General features: G+C 29.4%; 2 protein-coding genes across 2 annotated transcripts; one reads left to right on the forward strand and one right to left on the reverse strand.

Annotated features, from left to right (window-relative positions):
- Window positions 1–999: 999 nt before the first annotated feature.
- On the reverse strand, window positions 1000–14544 carry LOC108556420. Its single transcript, XM_017912544.1, has 3 exons — window positions 14094–14544; window positions 10137–10325; window positions 1000–1292 (listed from the first exon to the last, which is right to left on the reverse strand). Exons 1-3 carry the CDS (start codon window positions 14157–14159, stop codon window positions 1134–1136), a joined length of 414 nt encoding a protein of 137 aa, XP_017768033.1. The 5' UTR covers window positions 14160–14544; the 3' UTR covers window positions 1000–1133.
- A 655-nt stretch (window positions 14545–15199) lies between these two features.
- Window positions 15200–17888, forward strand: LOC108556411. Its single transcript, XM_017912532.1, has 2 exons — window positions 15200–15303; window positions 15998–17888. The coding sequence occupies exon 2, from the start codon at window positions 16024–16026 to the stop codon at window positions 17851–17853; it is 1830 nt and encodes a 609-aa protein (XP_017768021.1). The 5' UTR covers window positions 15200–15303; window positions 15998–16023; the 3' UTR covers window positions 17854–17888.
- The last annotated feature ends 321 nt before the right edge of the window (window positions 17889–18209 follow it).

Below are 18209 nucleotides of genomic sequence, written 5' to 3' on the forward strand. Positions count from 1 at the left end.
TATTTATTAATGAAATTACTATTCGGTCTTATCAACTTAAACTGTATTTATTACATCATTGAATCATGTATAAACAGTTTTCAGCAAATTTTCAAAAAATATTTCTTATGTTGTTGTTTTTTTCGTCTTTACATCGATTGCTGACTATGTAAATTGCATATACAGTAGAGATAATGAAACTAAGAATTTATTGTCAAAACAAAAGTATATATATTTTCTTGCAAGAAAAGCAGCTGTCTCTCGAATACGTTTTAAATTATGAGCCGAACGTGGATCCGCTTATTGGTTCAAAAAAGTAATCATGGTATGCAAGAAATAGCATGTTACATTACAGTGAGTTTTCAGAGTTTAAACAGGAAAATGATTTAACATTAGGAAAATGATTAAACATTAGTTTCTCAATAAATATGTGCATTAACTGCTATTAATGTATTCCTATAGGTTAAAATTTTATTACAGTAATTATAAGTATAAACTCACAAAAAATAAACCATTTTTTTTCTTATTAATGAAATTGTTATTCCCAGACTGTTTGAAACCGGACTAATTTTAATGCATATTACTTTTTATAAAATAATAAAAAAAAAATGAGAATTAAATATAAGTCTATGATCCAATAACCTTAATCAGCAAATTTTAAACAAGTCTGACCTAAACGTGAATTTCCGAGTCATAAAATAATTAAAACGATTTAACATTAGGAAAATGATTAAACATTAGTTTCTCAATAAATATGTGCATTAACTGCTATTAATGTATTCCTATAGGTTAAAATTATATTTTATTTGAAATATATATTTTATATATATAATAGTACTATTTTTGCACATTAATGAAAAAATGTAATTTTGTTAGTATATTGATCAATATTGTTTATAATATAAATGGTAAGAGAAAATACGTGTATTCGTATTACAAAATGATTTTTATTGAATGATAACTACATAGCACATACATACGAAATGGATTTTTATCAAAATGAATTAATCCTTTGGGAGCTAAGTATAACAGATGGACGTATTTATCAATAAAATCATAACATCCTTCAAATCAGACAGCTATGCTATTTCTTTGAATCCGTAAATGCATTGTATAACTAAATCAATGAGCATAATGTACAATAAATACTCTTGTCAGGCAATTGAATAGGACCTGCTGAACATATGCTGCTGCCTGTTTTCCTTATCAGCATTGTCTTTCTCAATTTTCTGCACTTCCTCCAGTTTCTCGGGATCGATGATATTCCAATCCGGTGTCACCTCATCCGGTTGTGCCTTTGCCTTCTCCAAATCCTGAATACAAAAACAAAAACATAAAAATGTAAAAAAAAATCTGTTTATAAAAATTCTAGCATAAAAATCTCGCATAAAAAAAGCAATCTGGCATTTTTCCGTCGGTTGGACGTGCGGTTTAGATTCAGAAATATTAATAACATTTTGAGCGATCGGTTAATTAAATGCGGGCAGCGCAGGTGAATGCGCGTTATTTTCGGTGCCGGCTTTTGCAAAAATAAACAGAAAGTTTCTTTTTTCGTGTCCGTCTTGTATCCATAAACCAATCAATTTCGAACGCACTTATTTAGGCAAAGTAAAGGTCAATTTTCTATATTTAAAGTCCAATATTTCATATACCGTGATATTCCCTTCAATCTCTATTCTTAACGTCTGATGACATTGCATAACATATCAAACATATTAGGAAATGGCAGGAACTATATAAATATTTCATCAATTTATTAATTGAACTAATTTAAAATTACTGATTTGTCGCATAGACGGCAGTCAAATGTATGACGATTAACTTGATGACGTTCAAATTCAAAAAACAATTTAATAATTATTGACCAGAAACTATAACATAGTGACCTGACATATGTACGTAGTAGTTTATACAGCCGACATACATTTATGTCCCATTTCACGCATAGTGTGGTTGCGGTATTGGGTTTCTTTATAAATGTACATCATAACATTTAGAATTACAGTCATTACACCATTTCTTCCAAAAAATTACATTTGTATATTACACGACTATCCAAATTATTGAATCTGAAAATATATTTCCTATCTTACAATATCTTACTTATATTGATGACGATCAGTTCAAGGGGAAAACGAGAAAAAATTACTAGAAATATAATTTTCAAAAAATTATTGGAATTTATGCTGATCATTCATGTAATTTTAGAAATTAAAATAAGGTTATATTTTTTTAAAGAAATTTGGAAACCACTGATTTACAGTATTGATAGATAATAAAAAAATATAGGTTTTGACTAGGAACTAGTGGTATAGTTGAAATTAAGAAAGTCTATCTTAAAAACATAAATACACAAATCATCAACATCTTGATTGAATATAAGTTAATTCGATCTGCTGACATTTTTAAGTAGAAGTTGGTACACCCCAGAGACAGATGCCACACATACTGTAGATGCGGTGATAGTTTTTTTCTTAGAAATTGGTTCAAATAAAACAGCGTTTTTCAACCTGTACACATAACATTGTTAATGGGTCGCACAATAACAGCTGTACCTCTCAAATACAATGATAAACATTAGTTTCTCAATAATTTACATTACATTAGTTTTATATCATTAAAGTAAATGATAATTTTGAAAAATTTCCATTCTACTACAAATCTATTTTATTTAATTAGTTAAGTTATCATTAACATTTTGAGTTTCAAACTAATTTTGTATTATATATTGAAACCAGTGTTATGTTACTTCTACAGACAAGCAAAATATGGGAATGTTTCGAGGACTGGATAATTGTTGAGAAAATAAATAAAATCCAATAAATTGATTAAACGTTATAAATTTGTTATAGCTATACTATAACACATATTATTAACGCGAGTCAAATATTGAAAGAATTATCAGACTTCAATATTATTGTTTAGATATGAGAAATTACCAGTTAATAAATTGTACTATTTAACTGGCTAAATATGATACTTTTACTTTATTTTATCAAATGAATAAATGTATTTAAATTAAGTAAATTCGTTTGTTTATTTTGTAAATTAATTGACGATCAAAATTTAGTAATTAATTGATCGATTTTAGTTTTGCTAAACAAAGCTATACAAAGCTGCGGTCAATTTCCAGGGCAACCTTGATAATGTTTGACATCGTTTTCATTAACGTCGCTTTAATTAACTAATTATTTAGTTACGAGTCTAGGCTAGGTTCGGATGCTGCGTGCGATGCCGATATGCCATCTAGACTTGCTCCGGGAGATAATTAGAATACGATTATTGCACAGAGACAGACATAGACTTAAATGGTTTTTACTTAAAGGAGACAAGGCATTTGCTTCAAATTATTCTCCTAGTCGAGAGGCTGTCCACAACATCAGACTTCTAATTTAATGAAAACCAACAACTCGTACTCAGCGTCTCCCCCTATACTTCCGTCCGTCCGCTGCAATTTAATTTGTTCTTCCAAATTGCGGAAAGAAAGAAAGCGATATGTTTACAGCTTTTGCAGACGAAATGTGCCATGACGCAACAAACGACGTAAAGGCCGTGATTGATTTTGTTAAGATCACGGCACATATGTGGGTGTGCAATAGATAAATATTTTTATTATTACTATCATAATAGATTTTCAATATTTTAAGAACACTTTCATAAGTTTCCCCAGGTATGAGTTTCTTGTTGATTATAAAACTCTCAATATTTATTATTTAAATAGCTTCAAGTAGGTAGAAAGGCAAATACAATATGTTAATAAAGGATGCATGAACATGGATGTTTTTGTATCTGCTTAAACTTGTTTCCTCGAGTTCGCTTTTATCTTTTTATGTGCTTCTATCCTGTACATCAAAATCCAATAAGCTTCAACTTATCCACTTCTAACGAGTAATATCCTTCGCGCTGGAAAAGCTCCACTACTTTGGTGTCCTATCAAACAGCATACTTTCTACTACTCGTGTAGTTTGACTTTATCGCTTTATTGAAGTTTTAACTCATTTTTTTTATATTAGTCTTTTCTCGTATAACAAATTTTATATAACTCTACATCTTCATTACACAATTATCTAAATTAAATGATCGATTCTGATAATAATAGAAATCAAATTTTCTCAAATACATATTCTATTTACACTCATCAATTTATTATTATTAACGAGTTCATCAAGATTACTAAGATTTTCAATAGTTTCAATTCTATTAAATTTTGTTATAAATCTATTGTATATATACAATAATTTTTGATTATTATCACGTCTATTTATATACTAATAATTCATTATTTAGAATTTATCATATAAAGTTTCAAATAAAATAAATAATAAATGAATAGATTTTCTGTAATTTACAAATTAATTACTTATTCTCTAATAATTTCCAAACCAGCAACAAATATAATATTAACATATTTTAATTAAGTTCAAATTAGATATAGTACTGAATGATCTTAATTATAAACAAAAATTACTTAATAAAATATACAATTGAAACTGCTTAATATTTTGGTGTTTTAAAGAATAAATTGATTATTTTAATCATATTTAATAGCCATAATATAACCCAAATGACTGAGGTGTTTCCGCCTATAAATTTAAAATAATGAATTATCCAGTAAGTATGATAACAATGATTTAAAAAACATATAATAAAGAATGTACTTTATGTACTATACTGACAATATTTCAATAATTTTCTAAAATAGTTACTACCGTTACTATTGTTCATTGGTTTTAATTGAAAATTGATATTTATTACTAATAAACGTACAAACTTGCATTTAACAACAGTTATTAATCGTGATGAGATTTAGTAAATATTCATCATAATAAGATAGAATATAATTTTCGATAATTTGTTCCTCAAGGCTGTCTTTTCATAATTACGACACTATACAATGTATGTGTTCAATTTTGGACTATTTGAAAACAGGTTTATTCGAAAACTGAAACTATTATAATGGAGAGACGAGGTTCCGCAGTATAAACATAGGGTTTTAGAGGTAATTTATGTGAATAAATGTTTATTAGTCTCAATAGTCACACAATGGATATCATTACGCTAGGTATTGTGTTAATTACTGTGAATACCGTAATTATAAAGGACATTTATGAAACACGCTACATTACTCTCATATACTATCATTTATTATTTTTCATTATGTACCTGTCTACGTGATATGATGTAGTGAAATTATTATTTTATAGGAATGAACTAAATGTGAATGTAAAATCGTAAAATAAAAGTGTTTAATAGGTTGACGTGTGGACTGTAAACGTTGTCGTAAAAAAGTCGAAACCGTGTTTTTTTTCTCTAGATATTCGTGTCATTTCAATGGTAAATCGGCCGTAAAACCAATCCGTGTCCGTGTCATGTGGCCGAACACTAATAAAATCTCTCGAAATAACTTGGTGTAAGAAGAAATAAACTGGCACAACAGCGAAAACATGAACGGTGAACGAGAGAAATAAAACAAAGAAAAGAATTACAAAAAAAAAAAATGAAAAGTGTCAAAAAGAGTCTACTTGCTCTTGCTGCGCTTAATTCATTTTGGCAGTTCATTCGATTTGGTATGGGCCGACTGGAACGTGTCTCCAGCCACTCGCCAAGTTGAATGAAATTGTATTAAATTCGCCACCGTCTCTTTTATTTATTTTTTTCTAGTTCTTTTTATGCAAATGTTTCTGGCCGGAATTCATCCGAAGCCGCGCTTCCTACCCGGAACCATTCAGTATTCATAACGTTATTTCCGCCCATATTAGATTGATTGCTGACTCAGAACTTTTTCCAACTGGGATGTTGGAGCGGTAATTCTGAGATGGGGTAAAATAGCGGAGGATTGCAATAAAATAGGGGCGGACAAGGTTAAAGATGGCAAAAGAAGACCAAGCAGACAAAAAAAAGAGAATACGTATGTTGCCAATTACAAAATGCCGTAATCGCAGCGAGAAACTTTCCGAGATTAAAACTCGTGCGAAAACTTTGTCGTTTAAGGAATGAAGAGGGATCATCCATGAAACTGATTTTATCGAGAAAGTTAATTTACATATTTTATATTCGGCCCTCCCCCGCTCCCCAGTATTTGAACGGTAAATGAGATTTGATTATATAATATGATGTTATGATTATCATCGTTTGTTATTTTATTATGGTAATGATAAATAAACGTTTCAAATTTATTTTCAATTTGTTTCTGCATAAATTAACGGTTAAAGAGAAATTGAATTTTTGGAATTTTTGAAATTCTGTTCTCAAAATATATACAGTCGCGCAGTGTTAGTGGCTGAAATGCAGTGCTTTTCAAAAATAAACAGTAGTTTAAGGCTAAGATTATTTTATTAATACTATCTTACTAAATATTACAAACTTAAACAATAACTATATTGAACAGACAACTGCCTGATTAAATTTAAATAATATAAAAACTGAATGTTTCAAAGCAATAATTGATAATACAATATCTGCATTGGAAAACATATTTAAAGTTTTTGAAAGTCATACAAAAGTTATTATCAATATTAATGTTAGTTGGATCTAAAGAAAATTGAAACATTGAAAGGACTCGGAAATTGTCAGATAAAGATAAATTTCAATTTTATATTTATGGAATCGAATTCTACGTATAAATTAAATTGTTACTATAATAAAATGCAACTTTAGACAACAAGAAGCTCTAAAACTAATTCTAGATCAAAATTTAATACAAGAATATCCAAATTGAACCACAGATTAACGTATACTAATAATACCACGGAGCCTCAATCAAAGTACGCAAATTGTAAACATTCTTAAAACAGTTAATCTCCTCTTCAACCTTATAGCCTGCTTCAGATCCAAACTGGGAGGATGCTCTACTAATACACTACACATATACAAAACATACATCCATCCTGTAATCACATACCCCATCGTAACTCACACCCTCTTTTCACCACAACTGCTAAAAAGACTATTACAATTCGAAAGAAAAATAATCCAAAAAATCCTTAAGCTACATTACAAATATCCTTCAGCTCAACTCTACGATCTTGTTCCCTTCCCCAGCATTACAGACTTCATAAATACACTCCAAGGAAAACTAGCTCTAAGAATCCAAACACATAATCATCATACACTTTCTCTATTCAAACTTCCTCCCAGAAGCTGTCTCAGGCTAAAACCAAAAAACAAAAACCCCATTCCCTCCAGCTAAGCTGGTGCAGAATCTCGAATCTGATGTTCCCATTTTCAATGATCTCATTCAAAACATTAGCCCATTCTTTATGTGATGTTCCAATTTCTTGCTTCTATTTCTTAATGTGTTAATGTATTTATCTGTCGCTAAATAGTGTGTTAAATATTATTAACTGATGTTCCCTAAAATGCGTAAATCTTAAATTTCTCTAAATGTGTACTTCTTATTTCTTAATGTGTTAATGTGTGTTTATCTGTCCTTAAATAGTGTGTTTTCTTTAAAATGTGTAAATCTTAAATTTCTCTAAACTTCTCTAAATGTGTACATCTTTAAATGTGTGTCTCTAAAATGTCTATTTATGTTCAAAATATCTTCCTGTTTAAAGAATGTTCTGAATTACTCTACAAATATATATATATATATCAAAATCTGTAACCCACAAACTGCATGCTGAAAGATCTTAGGCTTAAGCAGTATGACTACTTATGTAAAACCCAAATATGTAACCCATTTCACATATAAATAAAAACATTTGAAACCTAATAATACCAGTACGGTATTTATGCATTAAAGAGCATCAACTAAGTGCAATATATACTCTCAAGATGTCCTTGTTCAAAGTACAGGAAGACTTTGCATAATGCGGGTATTCGGTTCAGCCAATATCTCGGCCTGTTTGAAACCGTACTAATCGGCAAACAAACTACATACAAAAAATAAACCGCTCGAAAGAAATATTTGACAAAATATTTATTTAAGCTCTACTAAAATTTAGTATATTTGAGTTTTTTAAATCTAACCATAGTGAATCCGCGCTGAACTAAGCTACACTGTGCGATCTATTGCTGTATATGTATTTATTCGCCATTCTATTAATAACTAATTTATATATTTCAATAACAATATAATTTTCTATTACTGAAATCATTACAAATAAAAATATTTTACAAATTTCATCGCAATCTTACGTTTGTAATTATATTTATCTTAATACCAAGTACATGAAATTTTTCAGCTTTTAAGATATCTTAATATCTTTATTAATATTTTACTTTTTAATTTTGTTGTTTAACACTGGTGCTACTCAGCTTCAGTTCTATTAAATCAGGTGTGTCAAACTCCCGGCCCGCAACGAACATTTTTGCGGCCCGGCCAATATATCGGCACACAATAACTAATATAATATATAATAAAATAAAAAACCGATACAGAATACAAATAAGATACTGAGAATTTGCTAAACGTTTTTTGAATTATACTCTGTTCAGATCAGATCACTACGAACATGTTAGACATAATTAAAGCAATCAAATGTAAGCTAGTTCTTTGGGAAAAGCAACTGAAAAATGAAGATTTAACGCACTTTTCGACTTGCAACATGAACAAATTAAGTGTTGATGATACTGCATCGTATTATAAATACTCAGAATAAAAATCAAATCTTAGAAATGAATTTGAAACAAGATTTAAAGATTTTAAATATTAATCTTTATAATTGGCAAAGATAATTCCATCAATAAGAAATAATATAACTTCAACTCAACGGAAAAAAATCTAAATACAGTGGAACCTCGCTTAACGGTTTAATCCGTTTCAAAATTTCCAGATTTTTTACTGGTTTATTGAAACTTGTTCAAAAATACACATAATATGTGTAAACAAGTTTTAAAAATGATGTAGCAGGCGCGCAATCCGGGTCAATCTCTTCTCATCGTTATTCGTTATGTGAAACGTCGCTCGTTAAGCGAGTCATTTTTCTTACAATTCATTTTGATCGTTAAGCGAAATGCAAGTTATGCGACGTGCTCGTTAAGCGAGGTTCAACTGTATAAAAAAACATATTTTCTCCTACAATTTTAAGACAGAGGGTAATAACTAATTTGAAAGATGAAAAGGTTGGTTATAAATTCTCATCTACAATGATAATTTCATAAATTATAAGTAAATTATAGTCCAATATTAATTAAGTTAATTGTTGTCGTCGGTTATAAAATTTAAATTCGCGAAACACGTTGCACAATTTTCATAAGGTTAGATGGACGCCACGCTTTCCTAATAATTCGATTTGTTGTAGTCTGAGAGAATGAAAGAAAAATGTCGACCTCACTCGATCCCGTCGTTTCGCAACATGCCGGTTATGAAACGGCGAAGCCAAAGGAAAATGGTAACTTAATTCCGTCGACGTTTCTCGGCCAGGCGAGAAAATTACTTTTTAAGAAAATTAGCTCATTATTAGTGTCCATGATCGTATCGAGTTTCCTCTGCTTTTGCCACTCTCTCCGCGAATAAGAGAAAAAAAGAAACGCGTACTGACAATACTGATTATGAAATTAAGCGGACGATACTACTGCTCAAAGTTTTAATGAGGTATCAGATTATCAAACATCCATCACACGTAATTCGTTTTAAAGTACAAGCTGTAATTTCTTGGAGCGGAACGCGTGATGCATGTAATCACACCAAAATTCCTAATACTGGTTTCAGTCGAGGGATTTAATATTTGATTAGTTATTAAATAGAGAAATTCCTCGTATAAAAGCGTAGTTACATTCCTAGAAAATAGCATGTGGTGATAAATGGTGTTATGTAGAATTATGATTCACTACATAATTCATACCTATACAAAAAATATTAATAAATCATCTTAAAAGATTGCAGAGCTAGTAAATTATTATCTTATTAATTAATAAAATAAAACTTTTCTAAATAAAATGACCTAGTCATACGCTTAGTATTAGTAAACTACAAGAGCTATGTCGCGTACGGATCATTGATAGAACTCAGCACTTCCTCAAACTTTTACTATTTACTAAACCTCGTTAAGTGAATATGTTCAAAGCAATAGGATTGGGTGTATTTTTTTTAATTCTGATATATCGAAATCTTGTTGTAAAAATATCTTGTTATACCAGGGATATCTGCATTTGATTAATTATTAAATATTTAGAGGAAAAAATATATTTTCTATGTCTCTTTTTTAAATTACCTTCACAGATTTCATTTGACTTTTGGAGGCGTAAAGGATCCAAAGGATGTAAATGAACATAATCAAAGCGGGTGCGAAAAGCGCCGCGTACTCTGGTGTTCCCCTTGCCACAGCTTGGTAAAGTCCCAACAGGGACAGAAATATCGCAACGCCGGCGGCCATGTAACGTCCCGTCCTCCGCCGCTCCTCCTATTTACAAACAACAACAAAAAAACACAAAAGGACTACATTAACGTAACATCAATTAACTGAGAAAGTTTTAGTCATTATTTAGCATGCATTTTAAGTACATTGAACAGTTTCATCTATTCTACATTGTTCGATAATCAACCACTAAAAATCATTAATTTCATATAGACCGTACATATTTTACTTAGTTGCGTCCTCAAGGATCTAAAATTCATATTTCAATTTGTAAAATCGATACTTTAGTTATTACAGTTTTCAAATTTGCACACATTGTGACAGTATATAATTTAATTTATAAACGCTTGCTTTTTAATAGCATAATATTCAGTTTACCAAAAATATAGATAAAAAAACATACATTACAATATTCTACAATTACATCAATATTTACTCGCATAATCCGTTCAGTCCGGATTTACTAAATTCCGGTTTACTAAGGAAATTCCAAAAAATTAGTACACAAAACTATTTTACGTCTCATTAAAGACCACGGTCAGTCAGCTTTCAAATAGTCCGGACTATATGAGATATTGCAGTATATAAATAAATACATCTGGTCAAATCTTGCTTTTCTTTTAAATCCTTTATTTAATAAAATTCTGTTATTATCAAAATGATTTTTTTTATAATTAATAAATAAAAATAAGTGTTGGATACTTCGTTAAATATTAGAAATATAAAGAAAATAAAATTATATTTATTATGATGTAAACTTTTGCTGCTTCTGAGTAAAAGCGTTGCATTAAAGAGACATCAATAGTGCAGAAAGTTTAATCATTATTTAGCACATATTTTAAATACATTGAACAGTTTCCACTCTATTTAACTCTGTTTCGAGATCAGCACTTGGGAGTCATTAATTTAACCATAGTAAGCTCTATTTTACTTAGGATATAAAATTAATATTTCATTTTACAAAATCGATACTTTTGTAGGTGTCATACATTGTGAAAACATACATATGAATATCGATTGAATTTGTTTTTCTAGGTGCATCTTCCAACTACGTTCTCAAATAAGCTTTGTGCAGTTCTGATATATTATCTCTCCATGTCCAGACCAAATACAGAAGAAAATTGACATCTCCAGAAAAATTTGAATACTCTAGAAATTTGTATAGAAATATTTGATTCAAAATAAAATCTCAATTTGTAAGTATAGAATTATTCTTAAACATTTTCTTTCATTATCGAAAACTGCTTTTCTACAAAACTATACAAGAATCTATTTACCTCACAATATTTTTTGCAGGAAAAATTCAATAGAAATAATATATTAAATACTTTAAAAAAATTGTTTCAAAATTTTTCTTTTAAAGTTGCTTTGCGAAATGCTCGCTGTGCAAGGTGCTCGTTAAGCGAGGTTTTACTGTAATTGGTATTTATTATGCGTAAGTTACAACATCATTTACAACAGTATTTTATTATTTTTCTTTTTGGTACGTATGTAATTGTATATTTGTGTGAATATTATTGTATATCTACTGAATGTTATAATATATCAATAATTACTAAGGAAATGCAAATGTAATGCATTTATTACATTCTGAAAAACCTGTAATTTTGTACTGTTATTGCAACACCAACAAATACTGTAAGAATGATCTTTTTAAGATCATTTGACTTATAATTATGGTACGTAATACTTTATAATTTTGGGGTTCTTTAATGTTATAATTTTTTATCCAATATTTCTAGTCACGAGCAGCAACAAACTTTCATGATTTAAAAAAAGTTCAAAACTCAATTCCAAATAAATCCAGAGACATTAGTCATTACATTGCAAGGTGTCAAATCATGATCTCGCACGCGTATGATTCACACGTGTTATTACTTGGTCTTGTTGCACCCACAACATCCATTTTCCAGCAAACTTTTCCTTTCGAATAATATTTACTTGGCACAAATTCAGCATTTTTGATATCATTCACGTTTGTCTTTCTCAGCGTGATTCACGTTTTCAAATTTATACTGCCTTTCCATCTATTTCCATCTATTGACTAACATGATTAAAAGCAATTATCAAACAAGATACACGAAAAAAAAAGAGAAAAACAATCCATAGAATGTTTTGTTGTAATATTTACGAAACAGCGGGACAGTGTTTTCTTCTATTTTTACTTCGGAAACGGTATGATGTCTACCCCCAAGAGAGACTGGAACGTGTAAATATTTAGGAATTCCGAAGGTCTGGCACTTAACGCAACTTAATAAGTTCATTAGTCTGCGGGACGGGTCGTGCAACCTTCGCGAATGTGTTTGAAATCGTTTTGGCAAATATTCGAAGCAATAAAAAAAAATAACACGTTCGATCTATCGATTTGAGACGATGATATGTTCTTTCAATTATATACAATATCAGAAAGATTTACACTAAACGTTTTAATCAACATTACTACAAAAATACACTTCATAGTTTTTTTTGGCATCGACAGTAATTAAAATAATATTTTTTATTGTAACAGTCAAAATAATTAAATTTTCATTCACAACAATAATATTTTCTGCTGTATAGGACTATTGATGTTATAAGGGTTTAAAACAAATATTACTAGAATAGATTATATAAGATTCAAATAAAATTGATTGTCTACCTAATCAATTGAAGACACAAGTCTGTGCAACATATAAAAAGGAGCTATATATTTCTAAAAACCCAATGAATGAACTTCTAAAAAAGGTTCTACATACACTAACACTACAGTTTTTGACATATCCACATTAATAGAAACCATCGTTAGCCCTTTGGCCAGCCTATTAGTATATATATTTTCATTGTATGTTAAAATTTATTTATGTATAAATTGTACTTTTTTTTTCTCTTCTTCTTATGTATTGATGTTTGCCCAATAAATTATTATTATTATTTTAGAAACCATACATTTTTGCAAATAAAGAAAAAAATCTTTCCCATTATTTCCATTTGTGTAATTATAGTAGAATTTATTAGAAGTTTTTCATCCTAAGAGTGGCCGTAAATTTTATAAATGGAAGGAATAACAAGATTAATACCATTTACTATTAATCTTGTTATTCCTTCAACGCGTTGTTTATCTTTCAAAACAATGCATTATTTGAATTATTTTAAATTCAATGATCACAAGACTATACATTTTCTTATTATTATAAAAAAGGACAATAATTTCAAACCAGAAAACAATCTTCATTAAAAATAAACATTGTGACCATTAAAATAAAGTTTGAAAAAAGTTTTGTTTAATTACTTAATATTGCAATATTTTCATAATTGACAATTTATGACGTTTTTCATATTCACATTTCTAAATTGTCATTAATACTTCGATTATTTCTTTCTACATATACAAATTATAATTAGTCGTTTATTTGCACCATTTTTTTTATTTTATATAACACTACAACTAATTATTAATATTGTCCGATGATAACGCAAAACCAATTATTTCAGTTATTTTATTTTTATAAACATTGAAATATATAAAAATTAAGATTAAATAAAAAAAATGTTAATCCTCAAAAACATATATAAATATTGCTTCCAATTCATTATTTGTTATAGACTCCATAGTCAATAGCCTTTTGTAATTATTATGAATAGTTATCCTTATGTATTTATGATATTTTTGTTAACTTGTTGGATGTTCTATTACTATAGTAGTAAATATTATTATTGATAGAATAAAGTAAGTATGAATATTACGAATACCTTAAATATTATATTCAAGTTTAGTCTATTAAATAATAATGTTAATTCAAACTATTAAATTCAATTAAAAACCATTAATCTTACTCTAAGTTTCATTTTCTCAATGGAATCCATGACCAAAATCTCTTTTTGTACATCAATCACAACCATAATTCTGTAACTCTGTTTATCAACTTGACTTTAAACTTTCTGAACTGCAGATACGTTTGGTGAGAGGGCAGAGCAAGGAGTGAACAAGTTAGAATATTGCTGCTGGTAGAATAAGAGTTGTATTATTAGCAACGCATCTGAGGCAGTACTGGAATGAAAAAGTTTTGGAGCCGGAAAGACGCGAAACGGAAACAAAATTTTGTTTATCCCACGAAACTTTAACTACCAGTCATTACCAGTCTGTTGTCGTAATAAATCTTACGCAAAGTAAACAATAACGAACCATATGGTAATAATAAAGAATTTAATAGAAATATACTTCTTCAGTTGCTACTTCATATAACTAATAATTGTAAATGTAACTTAATAGTCGATGATTAAAAGTACATGGTTTGAAATATTTAAGTAATTGGTGTAATATATATAGTTTAGTTAGATGTTCCATAAATCAAGGAACCTTGATTGTCATTTTTAGAACAATTGCATTTACCCGGTGTTTAGTTTGGGTGCGCAATTCAATTAGTTTGATATGACGATGTAGGCAACTTTATGATCAAACATTGAACAATATTTTAAACAGCAATTAAATTTTAAACAAACAAAAATATCAAAGAATACTTCAAATATCACATTTTTAAGTGTATTAAATAACATATTTTATAATAAACTTATAATGGTAATCATTTCAACAATTTTAGCCACATAGAATACAAAATATGTTGAACATTTTTCACTAAAAGACTACCTATACTTGGACATGAATATTAAGAAAAATGGTGGAATATTACCAGTTTTAAAATAAATTATTTAAGGTTATCTAATATTTCTATAGTATGTCTTAATATTTGATTTATACTAACATCAAAATCGTAAAGAAAGGTAGAACTGTAAAAAAAGGAAACCAAATATGGTTAGAACGTTAATTCTCTTTTGAATGAGTAAAAAAAGTTACTTTCCAAATGCACGGAAAGTGCTCATTTCAAATATTCCCGGGAATCCACGCCCGGGATTTCCCGACCGGGTATAAGTGCACGTGTTACCAGCCTGGTAGCATCGCCGCATTCGCAGTTCTATACAGTTATAAACCCGACGTCATAAAAAGACAAAAAATCTGTTAGTGTACCACAGTTTTCTATTCACAAAGGTAAGTTTGTACTATTAGGTTTAATTTTGTCAAAATTGTCACTGTTGGCCGTTAATACATATTAAAAACCAATAAAAAGAACAATGTTCGATGTAACCACCAGTAACCACTTTATGATACAATATTTGTGACTGCTGTTGGAACACACATTTCTTTTCAGTGCATGTTATCCCTTTAGCCCTCAATACTCTTAATGCATCAATACTCTGTACCCATAATATAAATATACAAGGTAGCAAGAACGGTCGTTCCATTTTCGTTATCTTTCGCGCATGGCGAATGCTTCTCCTTCCTCATAACAATGAAAAATATACATGTGTTTATAGTCATGCTGTGTATACTTCCAGTTATACATTGTTTACCTCCCATTCATCTCTACCCATAGAACAAATAGTTATACCAATTTTATCATATCATATTTCACATAGATTAAAAATACCTTGTATATATATCATGCTATGTACCCAGAGACATCGGGTTACTAAGAATAATGCGCCCCTCATGATAAGAAGAGGCTATAGCCCTGTGGTTAAAGTGATCTTGTCCATATCTTTACTTATGTTCAGTGTGACAATTATTATGTTAATGTAAACTGCAGTCACAACTATTTTATGTGGTTGCATCAAATTACTTAGTGTTTACATAATATATTTTATATCTTAGTAATGATAATGATTTACTTTTTTTGTTGTAGAGATTATATTTAATAAGTAAATAGCGATGGCAGATACTGTGTGGACATATTATACAAAAGAAAAAGGAGGCGAAAAAGCGAGATGTTTAATATGTGAAAATAAATTATTAAGTTGTAAGGGATCATCGACCAGTGGTCTGATAAGGCATTTGCATCATGTTCATAAAATCAATGTATTGAAACGAAATGTAAATGACAACCAAGTCGCTGGTTCAAGCAACACAAGAAAAGTTCCCACAACAATCACTAAACAACCTCTAATATCATTTGTTATGACACAAAGACATTCTCTGTCTGAAATAGTGGCAAGACTTGCGTCCGTTGATGGATTTTCAATCAATGGAATTTCCAAAAGCGAATTTATTCGTCAAGCACTAAGTGATAGGCAATGTATTTTACCAAATGATAAAAATGATATAAAGAAATTAATTTATGAGTTTCATGAGTTTGCAAAATGTGAAATAGTAGGAAAAATTAAATCTCATAAAGAAAAATGTGGAAAATTCAGCCTCACGTTAAATGAGTGGAAAAGTTCAAGAAACCGACGATACTTGAATATAAACATTCATTTTAATAAACAATATATTAATTTGGGAGTACTAAGAATGGTAGAGAGTAGTACAGCAATTAAAATAATTGATCTGGTTAATTCAAAGCTATCTGAATTTGGCATACATTTATCAGATGTAGTCGCTTCAACTACCGATGGAGCTGCCGTTATGCTAAAATTTGGAGGATTGTCTCAATATATCCACCAAATATGTTACAACCATGGCATACATTTAGCTGTAGCAGATATAATTTATAACAAAAATAAAAAATATAGTATTAATCAAAATGATATAACTGAAAATGAATATAGCTCAACTGAAGATGACTTTTTTGAATCTGACGATGAAACAGACAATGAAGAACCAGATAATGCGGTATCCCACAAACGTACAGTAGATGATATTAAACCTGCATTACAAATGGTACGAAGAATTGTAAAGTTTTTTAAAATTGCACCAAACAGAAACTCAATATTACAAAACCATGTCAAAGAAATGCATGGGCTAGAAATGAGTTTGATTCTAGATTGCAAGACCAGATGGAAAAGCATTGTGACAATGACTGAAAGATTTCTAAAAATAGTTGATTCAGTTCGAAATGCATTGAGAGATTTGAGTTCCCTACATTTACTGAATGATGATAATATTCCAATATTATGGAATATTTGCAATGCACTTAAGCCAATTAAATTGGCTGTTGAAGCGTTGAGTAGGCATGATGCAAATCTAGTTACCGCCGATGCAATTTTGAAGTTTTTATTTGATTCACTGCGTGAAAATGATGATAATATTTCATATGAGTTATTGGAGGTTTTATTGTATCACGTTAAAGAACGAAGGAATCAAGATCTTGTGTCTTTGGCAAAATTCCTTCAAACACTCGATTTACAATCAACTGCTACATACGATTTGCCTTCATCGTCAAAGTCTGCAATTATTCACTATGCTAGCGAATTATTTAATCGATTATTCGAACACGAGGTTGAATGCGATGATATGGTTAAAATAGAAGTGCAAAGCGATGATTCCTTTGGAGAAGAAAATGAGCAGCATCTTGATATACATGATAGACTGGCTGACGCTATAAATGCAGCACTAAAAACTAAAAAAATAGAAACAAAAGATCTACAAAAAGAATTACAAATATACGAAAGTACAGGAAACATAACAAAAAATCTGCAAAATTTGTTGGATTCTTTGATGACTATACGTCCCACTTCAATTCAAAGCGTAAGGGTATTATCTCTAAGCGATTTTTCCATTGATTGTCTTACCTTTCTAAAATGCTATTTTTTAAACAAATAATTTATGTAAACAAGAAGACTTCGCTCTTCCTTCCATTGGATGAAATGAATCAATATAAATCTGTAAATAATAATAAATGAAATACTTTTGGGATTTTTACTTTATTTTTGAATTATATTTTGTTACATATTTATATATCTTTTTTTATTTTATTTTTTTACAATGTTCCCCTAATTTAAATAAATTTCATAGTATCGTTAGAAAGGTACATTTTGAATTTATCGGAAAAAAACTTGAAAATGGTAATCTCTAAAAAATAATCAATACACAAATTATAGGATCTAAAAAAATCATACAAATCTTTTCTCTAACGAAATCTGATGATCCTGGAAATTATTCTTACATACATTAATGCA

This window comes from Nicrophorus vespilloides, unplaced genomic scaffold, assembly GCF_001412225.1.
Source record: "Nicrophorus vespilloides isolate i.1.1-1 unplaced genomic scaffold, Nicve_v1.0, whole genome shotgun sequence".
NCBI classification, from domain to species: Eukaryota; Metazoa; Arthropoda; class Insecta; order Coleoptera; family Silphidae; genus Nicrophorus; species Nicrophorus vespilloides.

Bases quoted from the DNA above. Each gene is read 5' to 3' on its own strand.
- LOC108556420 (XM_017912544.1), bottom strand. From the start codon at position 14,159: ATGGTTGTGATTGATGTACAAAAAGAGATTTTGGTCATGGATTCCATT. The intron at 10,326-14,093 runs GTAAGATTAATG...GTTTGTAAATAG, and splicing joins TTGAGAAAATGAAACTTAGA to GAGGAGCGGCGGAGGACGGG. The intron at 1,293-10,136 runs GTAATTTAAAAA...TTTTGTATTCAG, and splicing joins GTCAAATGAAATCTGTGAAG to GATTTGGAGAAGGCAAAGGC.
- LOC108556411 (XM_017912532.1), top strand. From the start codon at position 16,024: ATGGCAGATACTGTGTGGACATATTATACAAAAGAAAAAGGAGGCGAA.